This window comes from Ceratotherium simum, chromosome 20 (assembly GCF_057802395.1).
Source record: "Ceratotherium simum simum isolate JZ-2026a chromosome 20, ASM5780239v1, whole genome shotgun sequence".
Lineage (NCBI taxonomy): Eukaryota > Metazoa > Chordata > Mammalia > Perissodactyla > Rhinocerotidae > Ceratotherium > Ceratotherium simum.
In genome coordinates this window covers 22100912-22120361 of record NC_141919.1, presented here as the reverse complement: position 1 = coordinate 22120361, position 19450 = coordinate 22100912, and the positions used below count along the sequence as shown (strand labels likewise).

The following is a 19450-nucleotide window of genomic DNA, read 5'->3' as shown; positions in this document are numbered from 1 at the left end:
TTAGTATAACATTCAGCCAGAGCCATGTAAGGGAACCTGCAAGAATGTGCCTGAGAAATATGTAAGAGAAGGTGGTCAGACTGTAACAGAATAGCTTCTGTTCAGGCAGTAATGCAGTGCTGAAGGGTCACTCAGTGCTGTTCATAAGAACAAAACCTGGAAACAATTGACAGGAAATGGATAAATTGCTGTATAGTCACATAATAGAATATCATACAACAGTGGAGTTGAAAAATATAGCTAACCCCAGGAGATTATGGTAGGTGTAACTTATTGGTAATATTCTTGGGTTAGGCGTGAGGTCAAAGGAGTTCATTTTATATATTTATATATATATATACACACACACACACACACACACATAAATATAAAGGAGTTCTATCCATGGATTAATGATGAGAGTGTCATAAACCAAAGAAAATGACAAATGAAGTCAGGTTACCTGAGTCTAAATAAGAAATGAGACAGAAAAATAGATAAAATTAATGCATGTACATTGTACAAATTTGGATATACATGTAAAATATATATAAAAAAAGTTTCACTGCAAAAGATAATGAAGTACACCTGAAATTTACATAATGTTTTAAAGCAATGGTACTTCAATTAAAAAAAAGTTTCACTGGTTATTCCTTTAGATAGAAAAATTACAATGAACACTGTAGTACTTTAGCTTTCCATTCTTTCCCTTATGAATTAAAAAAATTTTTTTAATAATACTAAAACAATGTCAAGTTGATAAGCTCTATTCTCTGTGGGATCTGTTTGGGTCAGGCTACCCACTCCAGGTTCCAACCAGCCTGGCCTCAGCCCCGCCATCAGCCATTAGCTATCAAGGCTGCTGGCGCACACAGTGACAGCGTTTAGGCGGCGCTGGTCAACGAGCCCTAACAACTCCGCCCCGCTCCGCTCAGGTTCAGAGAACCCGCCCTGGGGGCGTGTCCAGCTACCATGGGGGCGTGGCTAAGAGGCGAGGCGGTCCTCAGCCGGAGCCCAGGTAATCCGGGTGGGAGCGGGGCGAGCCACGCGTCGCAGCATGATGGCGTCAAGGACGCGCCCGGCGTGACGTGCTTGGCGTGCGCAGCTGCACTCCGGCGTTTTGGTTCCAGCTCGTGAGCTGAGCGTCAGGCGGGTTGTGCTGTTGGCCGGGATGTTACAGGCTGTTGGAGCTGTGGATGAGGAAGAGGAGCAAGCGGAGGAGGATTGTCCTGAATTGGTCCCGATTGAGACGAAGCAAAGAGAGGAGGAGGAAAAGCCTGGCCCCGGCGCTAAGATCCCAGTCACAATTATCACCGGGTATTTAGGTAACTAACCATCCCGGTGAGAAAATGCCGCCAACACTGGTGTCCTTGGATTTTGGGGGCTGACAGTGCCTCTTCCCCTCAGGCATCGGGGCCTTGTGGCCGAGAGAGATGTCTCTGAGGCAGGGGCTGGGTCGCTGGCTCCGCGTAAGGGTTACATGTCATCTCGGGGGTTAATGGTGTCTAGCCCCCTCTGCGTTAGGTTCACATTTATCACCTAAATGATTGAGATTGCAAGTTAGCCTCGCATTTTGAAACGAGTTCTGGCATTGAGGGTTAAATCCTGGACCCGCCCCCTAATTATCCATGGGACCTCTAACAAGTTATCTTTCTCAAGCTCATCGGCCTCACTTGAAAATGGAAATAATTCCAGTCACCTGTCTGAGTTTGTTTTCTTACCTGTAAAATGGAGCAGGAAACACCCACCTTACAAGGCTATTACCATTAAAGGGTGTCCTGTCTGTAAGATGCCCGACGCACGAAGGGCATTCCTCAGTAGAGTCCCCTTCCCCTCGAGCCAGTCTCTTCCAGCCATTCGTGGAAAGTTCCATCTCAAACATTTTTTTGAGGTCTGTTTGTAAAGCACTGTAGAAGAAAGAGTAAGAATAAAATCTCTGCCCTCCAAGACTGTATTTCTCAAACTGAGGACGTTCAGGAGTGCACAGGGACGCGTGAATTCATAGGTTTGCAAACATGATCGTTTCCTAGAGGACATATATGCGCCTATGCTAGAGGTACTTTACTGGAAAAGTTTGAGAAGTATTACTTTAAAACCTTACAGTTAAATAGAAAGGCTAGAATAAATGCATGACCCTATTAAAAGTGTGGGAAAAGTTAAGAAATGTAAATAGAGGAAACGATTTGGGGGAAATAATACCATTCCTAGATGCTGCTAGAGACAAGTACAAACTTGGTGCACCTGAGGGCCTTTTACATAAAAATAAGAATGAAATCACTGGTGTTTCCCTTTTTATGCTTTGTAGACTGTAAGTTTACTCCCATTTTTACTCAGAACTAATTTTATAAAGGAATTTATTTTTGGTATTTCCCCGCTGTTATGCAGAGGCTGCTCTACTGAGAAGCTGAGCAAATTCCTTGTCGAAAACAGTATAGTTGGGACTTGCCCCTCTGGCCTTCCCCATTTTGCTCACTAGTAGGTCAGAGGAGCATTGGAGATTATGGTCTGAAGTTTAGGAATGAGGACTCATGCCAACAACAAGCTGGGGGATAGTTTCGCCGCTTATTCTTGACCATTTTCTCTTTCTTGAAACATTGTTCCCTTGGCTTCCATCACATTTTTCTTCTGATATTTCCACTTCTCTGGCTTCTCATTTTTAATCCCCCTCTGCTTCGTCCTTTTTACTCCACTTGATGTCCCACAGACATCTCAAACTCAACATGTCCAAAACTTCATATGTTGCCATCCCCTCAAATCCTCCTGCTCCTTTGATCCCAACCACCTGGAATATTCTAAAAACTTCCTAACTCGTCTTGAGTCATGCTGCCCTTTAATATAGTCTCTGTATTTTAGCATTAGTGATCTTAATGAATGTCAGTCTGATTGTGTCACACCTGTCAGTGGTTTCCGTTTAGGTTAAAGTTCAGATTCCTTAACATGAATTACAAGGTTTTGAATCTGCCTCTTGACAGTCTCTCCAGCCTGCAAAACTGTGGTCCAGCCACAGTGAGCTACTTTTACTTCTAAAAGGTACCAAGTATTTTAGCTGCTGGCATACTTTTCTTTTTACTGTTACTCTTCTGGCTAGATGTCCCTCGTAGGTGCTCCGTAGCATCCTGTACATCTCCTAGTAAATGTATCGTCCTGTGATGTAATTGCCTCTTTATTGATCTGAATTCCACCCCCATCTCCTGCTCCTTTAATGTTTCTAAGCTTCATGAAGGTAGAGACAGTTTGTCTCTGTCTTGTGTACTTTTCACCAAGGCCCAGCCTAAGATCTGGTCCATAGTAGACTTTTGAATGAATGAGTTATGTCTTAAGGTCTTTTGCTTCAGAGTATGGTTAGTTATTAAGGCCTCATAATTCTGTTAGGTCTCTTACATCCACTCCTTCCTTTCCGTTTTCACTGCCTCTACCTAGGATAGCACGCAGGGCCTCTGTCGCACACGTGGACTGGTTTTAAGAATTTCCTTATTGCCCTCCCTCCTTAAAGTCTGTCCCTTCCATTCCATACTTCACACTTTCATGATGTTGAGCTTCCTAAAGCTCTCTAAACACAAGCCTTCCATCCCTTCAACAGCTTTTAAAGGAATATGATCTAAAAATTTCGAAGATATTATACCCTAATACTCAGTAAATCCCTCGTAGTTATACCCTAGAAATCTTTTTTTTTTTTTTAAAGATTTTATTTATTCATTTTTTCCCCCCAAAGCCCCAGTAGATAGTTGTATGTCGTAGGTTCACATCCTTCTAGTTGCTGTACGCGGGACTCGGCCTCGGGTTGGACGGAGATGTGGTGCCTCGGGGCGCGCCCGGGATCCGAACCCGGGCTGCCAGCATCAGAGCGCACGCACTTAACCGCTAAGCCACGGAGCCGGCCCAATACCCTAGAAATCTTGTAAATGTATTTCAGGAGATGTATACAAGCGTACGTGTAAAAGTTCTTAGTAGCGCTGTTTGTAATAGCAAAACACTGGAGACAACCCAAATGTCCACCAGCAGAAAAATAGATAAATAAATGATATAATAATACAATTGAACTACACTACTGTGGAGTTAGGGTTTGTTTGTTTTTTCCTCTGAATTTTGGTGTGTATTGTTCACAAGACAAGTATTTTTCTTCTACTTGAGCTGTACATAGGTTTCAATATGCCACCTACTGGATAAAGTTAGTATAGCTTTGTGAATTTATCTTTCTAAATAACTGAATATTCTGAATACTGAATGTCCATTGTTAACATTTCCTACATGCATTCTCTGTTTTGTGTGTGTGTATGCACACATATGTAAATCAATTTTATAGATTGCTTTAAGCATACGAAAAGTAGCCATAGTCAATCTGAATTTGTCTCTGGTTAATGATAGATGTTGAAATAAAAGATTGGTCTTTATATGTAAATTTTAGGGAAGAAAACCATATGTTCTTGGCTAAGAAACATTGTCATTATGTGAAGGGATTTAAGTATTTTATAAACTACATGAGTACTTTATTCCTTAGGAGCCATTACTTCAATAATTCTTTATTTAATAGAAAATTTAGATGCCCATATATTAATTGTATTGTAAGTTATGTAGAAGGCTATTATTTTTGTCATATGAGCTCGAAGAAAGCTGTGTGATCCAACTTATAGGAGTATTTGTAAATATTTACAAAATTTTGTGTCAAAGCATTTTTTATAGTTTTCAAAGGGTACTTTTATCTTTTCTTCTAGAATCTTCTATACCATAGTTGAATAATATTTGAAAAACAGCGTGCAAATTTTTAAAAACATTGGAACTCTATATCTTTTTTGTACCTTTAAAATTAGTCTTTGAATTTTTTAATTTAAAACAAATATATTTTATAGGTGCTGGGAAGACAACACTTCTGAACTATATTCTGACAGAGCAACATAGTAAAAGAATAGCAGTTATTTTAAACGAATTTGGGGAAGGTAAGTATAGTTCAGTAAATTCCCTGGTGCAGGAATTTATAGGACAGTTTATTCCACTGGTCAATTGACATTCCATATTTGAAAATGAAAATGCAAGGTTTTATAATGTGAACACATTGATGTGAATAGTTGTGGAAAATTAGATTAATTTCTATCAAGCTGTATTTTGTACAGATTTGGGATACTGAAATCAGATAGTTTCTATGAAATTTTATTTTGTATTACTTTGGAATTCATACCAACAGGCTTAAATTAGATTTTTACGTGAAATAACTCCAGAAGTAAAAATCTAAACATATGAAAGAAAGTTCAGGAACTAGAAAGGGGCTTTCGTACTGACTGTATTGTTTAATTGCAGCTTGTGAAAAATATTTGAAAATGCTTCAGTTATAATAAGTTTACGTTGTTGAATGCTTATTATCTGCAAAGCAGTTAAGACTGAGGATTTTAAAAATAAGTTAAACAGGTGGTCTCTATCCTTAAGCAACTTCAATTATCTGTGAAAATACAAAACATTCCAATTTTTTGTCTTTCATATTGAACTGTGGTTTAAAAAAAATCTGTGTTAGACACAATTCTTTGATTACTTTAAGTTTTTCCTCTCAGGTGTGAATTTTAATAAAGCTCACTTTGAGCCAAAAAATATAACTTCTGTGGGGATATTTCTTAAAGTATACTATTTTTTCAGTTGTAAATTAGTAAGGGAACTGGGTTTTATGAACAGGATGGGAGGCCTGTTAGTTAAACTTAATTTTTTGTTTTAATTAACTAAAGAGAAAAGTCCTGTTAGGCAAAATAAAAATTCTAAGATTTTTAAATCATAGTCTTTTGTTCTAGCTTCTTAATAACTGATCTTCTGTTGGACACTGATTATGTTTATTAGTATTTCTTACTATTTTCTTCCTTCTTTCTGGATAATTTTCACAATTTTATCCTTTACAGCATTCACAATACTTTTTTTCGCATCTTATTAATGTTCTCTACACCCTGAATTCTGAGACAACTCCTTTTTATTTATTTATTTTTTATTGATGTTTTAATAGTTCTTAACATTGTAAAATTTTGGGTTGTACATTTTTGTTTGTCCATCACCATATATATGACTCCCTTCACCCCTTGTGCCCACCCCTCACCCCCATTGCCCCTGAGACAACCCCTTTTAAAGCTCTTTATTATTGCCTAACTGAAATATAAACAAAAAATATATAAATAAAAAATCACTCATTGTTTTGGCCATTTGCTTCACTGGACATTTAGAACTCTTCCCTGGCTTTGGTATATTTCTTTATTGGAGAAAAAGTAAGATATTTAAAATCATTCTTATATATAACAAGCATCTCAGAATCTCAGATATACTTTATTCTTTCTCAAGTAAGCATTGCTAGGAAACTTATGTGTATTTGACTAAAATTTAATTTTTATTTTTTTTTATTTTTATTTTTTGTGACGACTAGCCCTGAGCTAACGTCTGATGCCAATCCTCCCCTTTTTTCTTGAGGAAGATTGGCCCTGAGCTAACAACCGTGCCCATCTTCCTCTACTTTATTTGGGACACCGCCACAGCATGGCTTGACAAGTGGTGCGTCGGTGTGTGCCCGGGATCCGAACCTGCGAACCATGGGCCACCGAAGTGCAGTGTGCACACTTAACTGCTTGTGCCACTGGGCCGGCCCCTAAAATTTAATTTTTAAATGAGCACATTGATACCCTGGCCAAGCAAACTTCCTCAGAATGAACTAGGGTTTTTACTTGTATTGGGAATACTGAACAGTCTGTCCAATAGAAACAAAAACAATTTAGAGAAAGAATGAAAAGAAAAAAATAGATAAAACAATCCCTTAAGAGGTTGAAAGGCATATAAAATCCAACATATAAAACATACTAGTTTATCTAGAAAGTTGGCCATGGACAAACAAGAGTGCCTTGAAAATAGCTGCTTTATTAGGAAATGGGAGCAGCAGACAAATAAGAGGCCTAAAGAGGAAGCAGGTATTCATTAATTCATTAATGATTCATTAATTTTGAATGTGCCCTTTTAGGGGCTTAAATCCTCTTAAAGAAATAAAAGCTAAAATAACCTAGAGTACTATAGTTTAAATATTGAAGCTGCAAGAATAGAATGAAAGAATAAAAGTTATAAAATGTATTTACTGCCTTGAAATCTGCTCTGTTATTGAGTATCCTCATCTTTTGTTTTTGGTTGGCTAGTGAACATAATCTAAAGAGTGCTTCTTGTTAATTATTCTAGGAAGTGCAGTGGAGAAATCCTTAGCTGTCAGCCAAGGTGGAGAGCTCTATGAAGAATGGCTAGAACTTAGAAACGGTTGCCTCTGCTGTTCAGTAAAGTGAGGAATGTGTTTACTGTGTGCTTGTTGGTTTACTATAAATGTTTAATGATTGCATTTCTGGCTTTGATTTTCTTGTGTAATTTAACTGAATTTACACATTCTGCTCCATTGTATTTTCAAATAGAAATAGACTTTTATTAGGATGCATTTTCTTAAAGTGCTTTTTGCTATCATTTCTTTTTCTATCTGCTCTAATGCTTTGGTCCTTTTATTGAGTTATTGTTTTTGATGTCAGGATTTATTTAGTAATCTCTGTGGTGTATGAAAGTCTCATTTCATGAGTAAAAAATGATTATTCTGAATTTAATAAGTCATTGGTCTTTTTTTTTTAAAGATTTTATTTATTTATTTTTCCCCAAAGCCCCAGTAGATAGTTGTCTGTCATAGCTGCACATCTTTCTAGTTGCTGTATGTGGGACGTGGCCTCAGCATGGCTGGAGAAGCGGTGCGTCTATGCGCACCGGGGATCCGAACCCCGGCCGCCAGCAGCGGAGCGCGAGCACTTAACCGCTAAGCCACAGGGCCGGCCCAAGTCATTGGTCTTATTTCCAAGAATTCAACCTCTACAAAACAAAAATAAATGACCATCAAAAAAGAGAAAAACCTCACGTTATGTTCCACCAGTTATAGTTGTTTCCAAGGACAGTGTCTGTTTTATGCACTAACATAGCACAGATCTTAGAAAAGGACCTGACACATAGTAGTCACTCAGATTATTTGTTGAGTGAATTAGGAATGTTAATACCTGTACTATTGATTTTGTATATTTTAGTGAATTAAATTTCTTCTACATCATTTACTGTTAGGTATTTGACTTTGAGTTGAATGTATTAACGAGGCTAAAATCGTAACAGATTTACTTGAATAACCAAAATGCAATCCATTAAGTATTTTTTTGAACTTTTGATATTATAAGAGAAAAGATAAATTAAAGCCTGGTACCCTAATTTGGAACAGAATTAAAAGGTATTTAGTGGTAGTGTTTCTTTAGCTATTTTATTAAATGACTGTAATTCATAAATTTTATCATTATTTTGGATGTTAATTTTTTTTTTTTCATAGAGCTATAAAAATAACAGATTCTGACTTACTTTAGTCAGGAATATTAAAATTCTCTCTACTTTTAATTTTAATAAAATTAAAGTATTAACTCATCGTGTATTTGATTTTACCTATAAGTGTACATCAATGTTTTTTCCTCCCATTGGTGAATATTGGATGGACGTTTTGTTGGGAGCTTGGGAGTGAGTTAAATATTCACATGCTTCAAGATATTTTTGTCTCAGGCTACTGAATATATTTTAAAATGTTTGTAATGATCACTTTAAAATATTCAGGCCATCAACTGTATTTTATGTTTTGGTTTTCTCCAGGGACAGTGGCCTTAGAGCTATTGAGAATTTGATGCAGAAGAAGGGGAAATTTGATTACATACTGCTAGAGACCACTGGGTTAGCTGATCCTGGTAAGATATGATTATTAATAAGCAGAATATAATCCTTAAACATTTTTAAATAAATGTGCTAGAGAAATATCTAAAATGAGTGTTAAAGCTTTACTCTAGATTAAAGATTCTTTTTTGGTTTAAAAGAGGAAAATTACTGGGTTGTCATGTTTCTTCGGCAGATGAATGATGATCAAAGTACTTGATACTTTTAATGTGATTATAGAATTTGAAGTTTTATTGATTGATTTAGGGTTATTGGCAGGAACAAAAGTTGTTAAAAATATGGAAATTGAGGAAAAATGGAGACATTCTACTTCTAAGTGTGTATTTGATTGATTATACTCTACAGAGATCTTATTTCTGATTACTTTCTAATCCAGCTTTCTTAGGGGGTCATTTAGAGAATTTTAAGGGCTTTTGGACTCTAATTTCAGCAACACTTACTCCCTTTAAATTAATTGTTAGCATTTTGTTCTTCTACTACTAAACTTGAAATAATTTTATTTGTAGATGCTGTCATAAGGTACAGAGTTAAATTGAACATACTGGGCCTATTTCCTGGCGTGGAATTAATAATGATTATCCATGAAATTTTTATCTCTGAATGGAATCACATCTAAACTTCCCTGTTGAAAGCCACATGAAGTCAACTTGTTTCTAACAATGAGTTTCTGTTTCCTTCTTACCCAAATAAATTTTACGTAACATCCTTATTTCTAATTTGCAGAAGATTTAGTGTTCGTTTTGTAAATCTGAACTATACCATTATTTCTTTTTTGATCTGAGTCTATGGCGTTGGGCCATAAAACTATATTAAAGTACTGTTTGGGAATAATTTATTAAAAGGGTCATAATTGTTTAAAAGAAATATTGGAGTATACTGAAGGTTCAAGTACAATCAGTGGTTATTGCACCTCGAAGTATTAGATAATAACATTTTCCCCATGTTTTCAAATTAGTCTTGAGTTAGGCTCTTTTGGTCCTTATAGTAGGTATGGATTTTTCATACCTACTTTCTTATAGGTCTTACTAATGATAGGACTTGACTATTACATTGGTGTTAAATATTAAATTAAATATGATAAGATGGGAAAATACATTGTATGCCTCTTTTTGAAATAGCGAATATCAGTTTCTTTCATTGTAGCCACTTTATGGAGAAAAACTTTTGTAACTTTTCTTTGAGAGTAGGTGAGTTTAATAAATCATGGTTCAGCTTTTCAGAGAAAGAAAGAAAAGTTAAAGATCTCAGAGAAAGCATTTGTACAAATTGTAGGTGTCAGTGGGTTAATGTTTCTTGCTTCTAACTTTCTTTAAAATAATGATTTTGTTGTTTGGGTAAAAATAGAATATTCATTATAAAAAAAAACTTAATACCTAAGAAAATACAGAGAAGAAAGTTTAAAAAAATCACCTTGTATCTCACTACTGTGAAATTCAAGTAGGTAAATTTCATTCCAGGGATTTTTCTGTGTCAGTGCTACTCACTGTGGTATGTTGAATGACAGTCTCAGCCTCATCTGGGAGCTTGTGAAAGATGCAGATCTTGGGCCCCATCCCAGATCTACTGAATCAGACTCCCTAAGGGTGGGGCCCAGCAGTCTGTTTTAGGAAGCTCTTCAGGTGATTCTTATACATGCATAAATTTGGGAGGCTCTGCTCTATGTACTTCTGAAAGCTGTATAAATATACAGAAATAATTTTATAAAAATGGGATCACATTCTTTGTGCTATTCTTAGTAATTATTAATTTAATTTTACTTGAATCTAAAAGGAGAAAACTTGAAGAAGTGAAGGAATTGCTGAATATTGGATAAATGCTTCTTCACTGCAAGAGATATGAGTTAAGAAAAAAAAGAAAAAATTATAAAGAATGTAAACAAATTGGACAAGTAATTTTTTAAACTACATTTAAACCACTGACTCCCTGGCGTAAAAGATGAAGGAAGTAACACTCTTCCTTTTTCTTCAATTTCCTGGTTTTCGTTGATTGTGTTCTGTGCTATCTTGTCAAGGTTTCTAACATTTGCCTTCTGTCATGCTTTTATTTAGTTCTATATTTAAACAGTTTCAGTCCTCATTACAGTCCTGTGGCTTCTCCATTCCTCAGCTGATCAGTCTCTTGATTGAATTTCATGATCAGGTAACCTTCTCAAGCTATAGCTGCTGTATTCTTCAGGTTCTTGCATACTTTTTTGCTTGAGAATACTTGTCTTTTGTTTTTATACTTGAAGGATTACTTGGCTGGGTATAAAATTTCCAGATCACAATTTCTTTTCCTCAGAACTTTGCAGATGTTGCTCCATGATCTCTTAGTATTTTTTGATTGGCTGGATTTCCTTGTCCAGTATTTTCTCTTTTTGTTTTATCAGGAAGGATTTGTAAGTGCTATATTTTTTGAGTTTCAATGCTGTTGTTTCCTTTAATGTTTGAGAATGTCTGCCTGTTGTTTTTCGTTCTTGAAAAACAACTTGGCAGGAATAATATCCTTAGGAACACTTTCATTAGAACTTTGTTGTCATTATTTTTTTATGTTGGAGCAATGAATGTTACTGTAGAAAAGTCTGTTTTTCCCGCTTCCTTGAACATGACTTGCTTTTTCATCCAAAATGCCTGAAATTTTTTTTTGAAGTTCAGTAATATAACCAAGATACAGCTAGGTGTCATTCATAGTCACTTTTTCCCAGATTAGTTCTTCATTTAGGGACATTTTCCTTATTTATTACTATGAAGAGATTTTCTGTCGAATTATTGGGTCCTCTACATTATGACACCAATTTTCTTTATATTGAATTTTCTTTTTCCATATCTATTTTCTTGTAATTGTTTTGGTTTGTCTTTTGCCTCAGCATTTACTGTAATCATCTCAAACCTTCCTTTTTGACAGTGATTCTATTTCCAGCAATGTGTTCTGCTCCTTGATGTTTTAAATGAATTAATTGGTTAAGTAATGGTATATTGGCCCTAAGTTTCTTTCTTTAGCACTACAAACTACCTTTTCATATTATTCTGCTTTATTTTGCTTTAGAGCTTGTTTTTAATTAAGATTATGTTATTTTTAAGTTCTTTATTGTGAAGAAGCCCTTGAGAATTTTCTTCGGCTTCTTGGATTATGTTTCCATAATGGGTTCTTTGCCATTTGTATGCCCTATTCATTTCTTCAGTTTTTTTCCTTTCTGCCTTTTATCTTTTTTGTTTCTTCTAAGCTGTAATACATGTGCATAGTTTTTTCAGCATGTTTATGCTTAAGGTAGGAGGCTTAGAGAACTTCTATCTATGGTAGTCCCCCTGTATCCAAGGTTTCACTTTCCATGGTTTCAGTTACCTGCAGTCAACCATGGTCTGAAAATAACTACATCACAATGCCTGCATCATTCCCCTCACTTCATCTCATCACATAGGCATTGTATCATCTCACATAATCACAAGAAGAAGGGTGAGTACAGGACAATAAGATATTTTGAGAGAGAGAGAGACCACATTCACATAACTTTCATTACAGTATATTGTTCTTTTTTTTTAGAGCAAGCACACCAAAGTGGTTGCTCCTAAGGAATTCCAACCCAAGAGATAGGTCACATGTATGTACCTTATAATTTTATATGTTTATTTTTTCCCCCAAAGCCCCAGTAGATAGTTGTATGTCATAGCTGCACTTCCTTCTAGTTGCTACATGTGCGACACGGCCTCAGCATGGCCAGAGAAGCGGTGCATCTGTGCGCGCCCAGGATCCGAACCCGAGCCGCCAGTAGCGGAGCGCGCACACTTAACCGCTAAGCCACGGGGCCGGCCCTACAGTATATTGTTCTATTTTATTATTATTGTTGTTAATCTCTTACTGTGCCTAATTTATAAATTAAACTTTATCATAGGTATTTATGTAGAGGAGAAAACATAGTAAGTAGAAAGTTCGGTCCTATCTGTGGTTTCAGGCATCCATAGAGGGTCTTGGAACTTATCCCCTGTGGAGAAGGAGGGACTACTGTACTTAGATGTGGTGTTGATGAATTCTTTTTGATACCCTACCCGTGTTACCTAATCTTGTTTTTCTCCTGAGCCTCGGTTTAAAAGCTGAGTATTGCTGGGAGCAGGGAGGGGAAAGCAAAGGAAAAAGGGGTAACTCAGAGAGCCACATGGGCAATATGACTTTCAGCTCTGCTCTCTTAAAATGTCAAGTGTTTCCCTTCTGGGTTTGCTCCAGCTATTCATGAATATACATCCCATACCTTGGGCAGGGACATCCTTGAGCCCCAGACCTCTTCATTTTGCTCTGTGCCCTAGAAAGTGACCCCTCCTCCACAAATGTGGAGATGGTTGGAAACTTTTACCTTGAAGATTTTTTGTTGACTTTTCCTTGTATTGCTTATTCCTCCCTCAGTTCTACTTCTTGCCATTTTGAAAGCTGTTTGATAAGTATTAGGATTTTGTAAATTATTTTCTTATAATCTCTTAGGATGGGAATAGAATTAAGAACTATCATAAGTCACATAGAACTTCGTGTTTCTTATTTTGACTCACTTTTCAAAATTTATGCGAGAGGTATATTTGATTGATGCTGATAAAATTTGGCTTTTTAAATTTTTTTGGTTTATTTGTTATTCAGTTTTGAAGAAGGGAGATTCTATAATCTATCTCAGGGTTTCTTTTTTTTTTTTTCTTTTCAAGTTTTTTTTCTTCTTTTTTTTTTTTTTTTGTGAGAAAGATCAGCCCTGAGCTAACATCCATGCTAGTCCTCCTCTTTTTGCTGAGGAAGACCGGCTCTGAGCTAACAACTATTGCCAATCCTCCTCCTTTTTCCCCCTAAAGCCCCAGTGGATATTTGTATGTCATAGTTGCACATCCTTCTAGTTGCTGTATGTGGGACGTGGCCTCAGCATGGCCGGAGAAGCGGTGCGTCGGTGCGCGCCCGGGATCTGAACCTGGGCCGCCAGTAGCGGAGCGCACGCTCTTAACCGTTAAGCCACGGGGTCAGTCCTCAGGGTTTCTTAACCTTGGCGTAAATGACATTTTGGGTTGGAAAATTCATTGCTGTAGGGGGCTGTCTTGTGCAGTATAGGATGTTTAACTGTATCCCTGGCCTCTATCTGCCACATGCCAATAGAGATGACCAAAAATATCTCCAGACATTGACAATACTCCCTGGGGAGAAAAATCACCCTGGGTTGAGAACCACTGATCAATTTCATTCTCCCATCTTTACTCTTCCTGCTAAACACCTGCATCCAAATTTTAAATAGTTCTTTCTTGAGTAGCCTGGTAAGTATTACTAAAGATAAACATCAGATTTAGAATAAAAGCTCTAGTATACTCTTACAGTTCAACTTAATACTAGGCCAATATTAACTGTAGGACTTATAAGCTATCTGAATAGAAGTCAATGAATTAAAAAAAATGATTTGTGTACAATGTTAGGAATTTTAATGAGTGAAAAAAATTAATACTTTTTTTATGACTTATTCTTTGGAGTAATGATACTCACAGTAGATTTACTTTTTTCTCCCTCAATGATTAAAATCATGTTGTTAGCCAAGTAAGTGAAGAAAATGCTTATTGGCAATTCAGTTGCTTCCCGTTTAGGAGACTGACACTCTCCAGTTCTAAGCTAAATAATTGTCATGGTAAAGTAATTTCCTTGAAAAGGACAGGCATTGATTCAGCCCCTGTTACTCACAAATCCTATTTCAGTCAAATTGGAAAACTATTAAGTTTTTGGGAAAAAATCAATAGATATCAGGAAACCATTAGATCTTGTGGCCCTTGCTATATCTTGCATGAGTAATCACTGTAAACAGCTGACAGGTATTTCATTGTTGACACAGAGTGATGCTTGGGGGACCACATCTCGTCAGGGTAGGTGGACAGCTTTAGACGTTGGAATGGGTTCAGTTATCCTTGTTTTTCCCCAGTACTCATTCTTTTAGACAGCCCTGTCACTAACTGGACCTGTGATGCTTTGAAAAATCAAATACTTTCTTTGCTGTCAGTTTTCTTTTTCATGTGTTGTGGCATACTTATCAGGGTGTGTGGTTTGGTACTGAACAGTTTCTGTCAAAAACAAGTTTTAATTTCTTATTTAGAAATTATTTTTTCTCAGACCCAAATTTTATGTCAGTACTAAATAAATAGTGTAAGGATTTATTAGTAATGCTATAGAGTATATAATTTTACTTTTTGTTCTTTGTTCTATAAAATTTGTAAGTTTTTAAAATATTTTTGACAATTGATTTTTGGAATTATCTATCTTTTGTTTTGCTTTCTTTTAGAGAGATAATTCATTATTTGTGAACCGTATGATTATTATATTCAGGAGAGAGAAAATAAAAATAAGTCCTATGTGCATGCAGCCATACTGCCCATATTATTTGATAATACCTGTTGGTAAATTATTATGGCATGGGTAGAAGCTTGGTGTTGAATTTGTATGTGGTAAGAGTTGGTTTATTTTTTTCTTTGAAGAAAAAAGGGAGAGGGGAAGAAATAGGTATGAATAGTAAAAGGTTCTATCACTGTAAATCCCATAAGAAGTTTGGAAACCCGTATTTAATTTGTATATGTGTTTGCCTACTAATTCTGTTTAAGCAAATTAAAAAACTATGGATAGAATCGTGTTTCTTAGTTTGAAGAAATATATATATGTATTTTTTTGTGAGGGACATTGGTCCTGAGCTAACGTCTGCCAATCCTCCTTTTTTTTGCTGAGGAAGACTGGCCCTGGGCTAACATCCGTGCCCATCTTCCTCTACTTTATATGGGGTGCTACCACAGCATGGCTTGGCAAGCGGTGCGTCGGTGTGCACCTGGGATCTGAACCGCCGAACCCAGGCCGCCGCAGCAGAGGGCGTGCACTCAACCACTTGCGCCACCAGGCCAGCCCTGAAGAAATATTTTTATTTGATGAATATTATTATATATTTTCAGGTGCTGTAGCTTCTATGTTTTGGGTTGATGCTGCATTAGGAGTTGATATTTATCTTGATGGTAAGTTAAAAACAAATTTTCCTTTGTTTTCAAGTAAAATATTATTATGGTTAAGATCGTTTTTGTTCATTTATGTTACAGTTTTAATTCCTTGTATTGTTACTCTTTTTAAACTTGTTTAGTTAGATGATAAAGTAAGTCTTTGTTCGTACAGATTCTAAAGCCCCAGACAGTGGTAGAATGAGATGTCAAGTCTTAATCTCAACTCCCAATTTAGTGCTTCCACGAAGGGTTTCCTTCTAAAATACTGTGTAGATTTCCTGTATCCTCTGTTGTTTGATTTATGCACTTAGTACAAGGTTAGAGCTTTTTATTTTAAATAAAATATACAGTATGAGGATCATATTTCTGCTTTCATTTTCCCTTGAAGATAAGAATTAAGGAAAGCTACTCATCCCTTACTTTATTATAATTTTTTTAAAATTTTATTTATTTATTTTTCCCCCAAAGCCCCAGTAGATAGTTGTATGTCATAGTTGCACATCCTTCCAGCTGCTGCATGTGGGACACGGCCCCAGCATGGCCAGAGAAGCGGTGCGTCGGTTCGCGCCCGGGATCCGAACCCGGGCTGCCAGCAGCGGAGCGCGTGCACCCAACCGCCAAGCCACGGGGCCGGCCCCATCCCTTACTTTTTTTACCTTAACACCTTTGGGCAATTTTATTCGTAGACTTCATTTAAGACATATTAGAAACTGTCTGTATTAGGCAACTATGTCCATTTCCTGCCTACTGCCCTTCACCTTTCTTTAAACCAGGTCTTTCATAGACTAAGGGATGAAATTTAAGAATCACTGAAGCTGGGCCTCCTCATTTAGCCCTAATATATGTGGCATGTAGCTGTTGAATTCCTTAGGCATCATCAAACTCATTCTGCTGTTATCCTTTGAAAAAGTTATTTAGCATATGAAGTCAGAGATTGCCAAACTGATTGTTTGGAAACTTAGGTACATGTTATGTAAAACATTTGTGTGAGTTAGATTTGGTGAGAGAGATTAGTAATAAGATAGCCTAAGACATCTCAGATTTGCTCAGCAATAATTTATTATTTATTTGTTTATTTATTTTTTGTGAGGAAGATCAGCCCTGAGCTAACATCCATGCCAGTCCTCCTCTTTTTGCTGAGGAAGACCGGCTCTGAGCTAACATCTATTGCCAATCCTCCTCCTTTTTTTTTTTTTACCCCAAAGCCCCACTAGATAGTTGTATGTCATAGTTGCACATCCTTCTAGTTGCTGTATGTGAGATGCGGCCTCAGCATGGCCGGAGAAGCGGTGCGTTGGTGCGCGCCCAGGATCCAAACCCGGGCCGCCAGTAGTGGAGCACGCGCACTTAACCACTAAGCCATGGGGCCGGCCGCTAAGCAATAATTTAAATGTTAAGAAAAGTCTCGATTTTGATTATGTGAAAATAAAACTAGAATAACCTGTCTTGTATAATTTATCACATTCCACTTTATGTTATGAAATTTCTTTCATCATTTTGGATTGTAAGCTTTTTAAAGGCTAGAGAAATCTTATTTTCTTATTTGTTTAAATATTTAATTTTAAAAATGTATTTGTTTTATATCCTATCTAGTGCCTGAAAATAGTGCTAGGCACTCAGTACATATTTGAAATGCATCTACTTCTTAGTGGAATTGAATTAAATTGCAGCACTGGCAAGAGAAAAAAACAATCTTTTATTGAGTAACATTTGTGAACTGAAATAGATTAGTTTTAATGTTCATTCTCAAGTATAAAGGTGATTAAAAGGTTTATTCTTTTGTAGGTATCATCACTGTTGTGGATTCAAAATATGGATTAAAAGTAAGTTGAAAGATTGCTTGAGTAGTTAGTTATTCCTTAAGAGCTAGGTATATGGGATTGCTTATGTCATTTTCTCTACATTTGTGTCTGAAATTTTCCTTAACAAAAACTTTTTTTAAGGATCTTGAACAATAGATGAAATTTGTATGTGTCTTTTAATTATTTTGTGTTTTTAAATTAAATAATTATTTCCTTTTACTCTGACTTGATGTGATAAAAGTTGGAAGTGTAATATTTTATAATAAGGATATTACAGAATAAAGTTTGGGTAATAAAGTTTGGGTATGTGTAACTCCTCTAGGATTCAACCCCAATGTTGGTAAAGTTTTTTTCTGTATAATAGAGGAAATTGAGCTTGATAAAGCATATGAGAGCTTATTTTTCTTGTTAAACAGCCATCAGACATGAGCCGGGGATAACTGAGTTTTAAAAAAATGTTGCTTTACCTTATTTTGAAGAAATCAGGATTTATATATAGGTTTAGTGAGGAGAAACTCTCCTTTAAAAGGCTGTGAATGTTTTTTAACTACCAAGGTCCTCAAATGTATTTAAATGGGCTTCAATTTATAAAATGCACTTACTAAGATTTTTTTGTCTGTGTGTGAGGAAGATTAGCCCTGAGCTAACATCTGTTGCCAATCTTCCTGTTTTTGCTGAGGAAGATTGGCCCTGGGCTAACATCCATGCCCATCTTCCTCTACTTTACATGTGGGATGCCTGGCACAGCATGGCTTGACAAGCGGTGCGTTGGTCCGCACCCGGGATCTGAACCTGCGAACCCCAGGCCGCCAAAGCGAAACGCGCGAACTTAACCGCTACACCACCAGGCTGGCCCCCTAAGATTTTTAAAAGCATGTTGTTGCATAAAGTAAAAGTGTTTCTCAATTTTCCAAGTGAAATATTACTAAAGGCAGAAGAGAAAGAAATTATCCTCTGGTCCCAATCTGGGGTATGGATAGTCCCCAAAGTAATCATTTCTTAGAAGTTTAAATTTAATGTTTAAAAATTCATCTCCATTTTCTATTCTACTCCACATTATATCTGAATTTGTTAATTTGAAAAGTTTGTTTTTCTTTCAAACCTTCAACAAAACTATACTCTAGGGATATATGGCAAGCTTGTCAAATGGTTACCAATACCCTTGCACTGGTCCTTCAGTTCCCTCAGGAGTAGAACACCCTAACTTGAGAAGTTTGGGAGATAATTCCTTTTTAGATTTTTAAGTCCAAATTTATTAATGATCTTAAGAATCAAAGAACGATCCCGAATATTACAATTTTACTCAGAAAAATTCTGACTCTTCTGAAATCATGATATTTCTAGCAAAATATTTACAAAGGAAGCAAAAAAAAAGCCAAATTCTTCATTCTGAATGTTTATTATAAGCATGTTTGAATCCATCTTCTATATAAGTTTATTACCAAATTTTGGCTACCTAAGGGATAGATAGCAGTTAGGATGTTTTGGTTTTTTGATAGACTTAAAGTGCCATACCCAAAGTCAAACTCTTTATTGATGATTATAGGAATAATAGGAATAATTTTATGTGAATTTGAGTGTGCAGAGGAGTTAAATAGAATCTATTATCAGTGTGATAGAGGCCAAAAAAACACAAAGCAACATTCTGAATAATGCAAACATAGTAAACGTTTAACCCTCTGCCACCTTGATAAAACCTCTTAAATTATTAAATCAATATACCTACACAAAACTGACATACTGTCAGGATAATGGGAACTTTAGATTTTCTGAGTCAGATGCCAGATAAATAACTTTTCCTTTATATAAAGAATTTGCCGACTTGTCCAATTCCTCTGGTTGCAAAGCTTGACCTCAGTAGCTGCTTGTGATTCAGAGAATTCTGAGGCAGTACAAGTAATGACACTTGGATAATGGGCAGCAATTTAAGGGTGTCATGCTTCACAGAGCCAGCCCATCACAAGTAAAGCTGAGAAATGG

General features: G+C 36.4%; 1 protein-coding gene across 2 annotated transcripts in view; it reads left to right on the top strand.

Moving 5' to 3' along the window:
• The first annotated feature begins 1071 nt into the window (after nt 1–1071).
• The window catches only part of ZNG1A (Zn regulated GTPase metalloprotein activator 1A), a 43335-nt gene continuing 24956 nt past the window's right edge, over nt 1072–19450 (top strand). Inside the window, exons 1-6 of one of the 2 annotated variants that reach the window (XM_087444519.1) lie at nt 1072–1304; nt 4827–4913; nt 7162–7258; nt 8635–8726; nt 15627–15686; nt 17454–17491. In XM_087444519.1, the coding sequence (XP_087300645.1) occupies nt 1151–1304; nt 4827–4913; nt 7162–7258; nt 8635–8726; nt 15627–15686; nt 17454–17491 (528 nt within the window). In that variant the 5' untranslated portion in view covers nt 1072–1150. The remainder of the gene's footprint in view (nt 1305–4826; nt 4914–7161; nt 7259–8634; nt 8727–15626; nt 15687–17453; nt 17492–19450) is intronic. The other variant, XM_004440643.3, reaches the window with a different exon arrangement.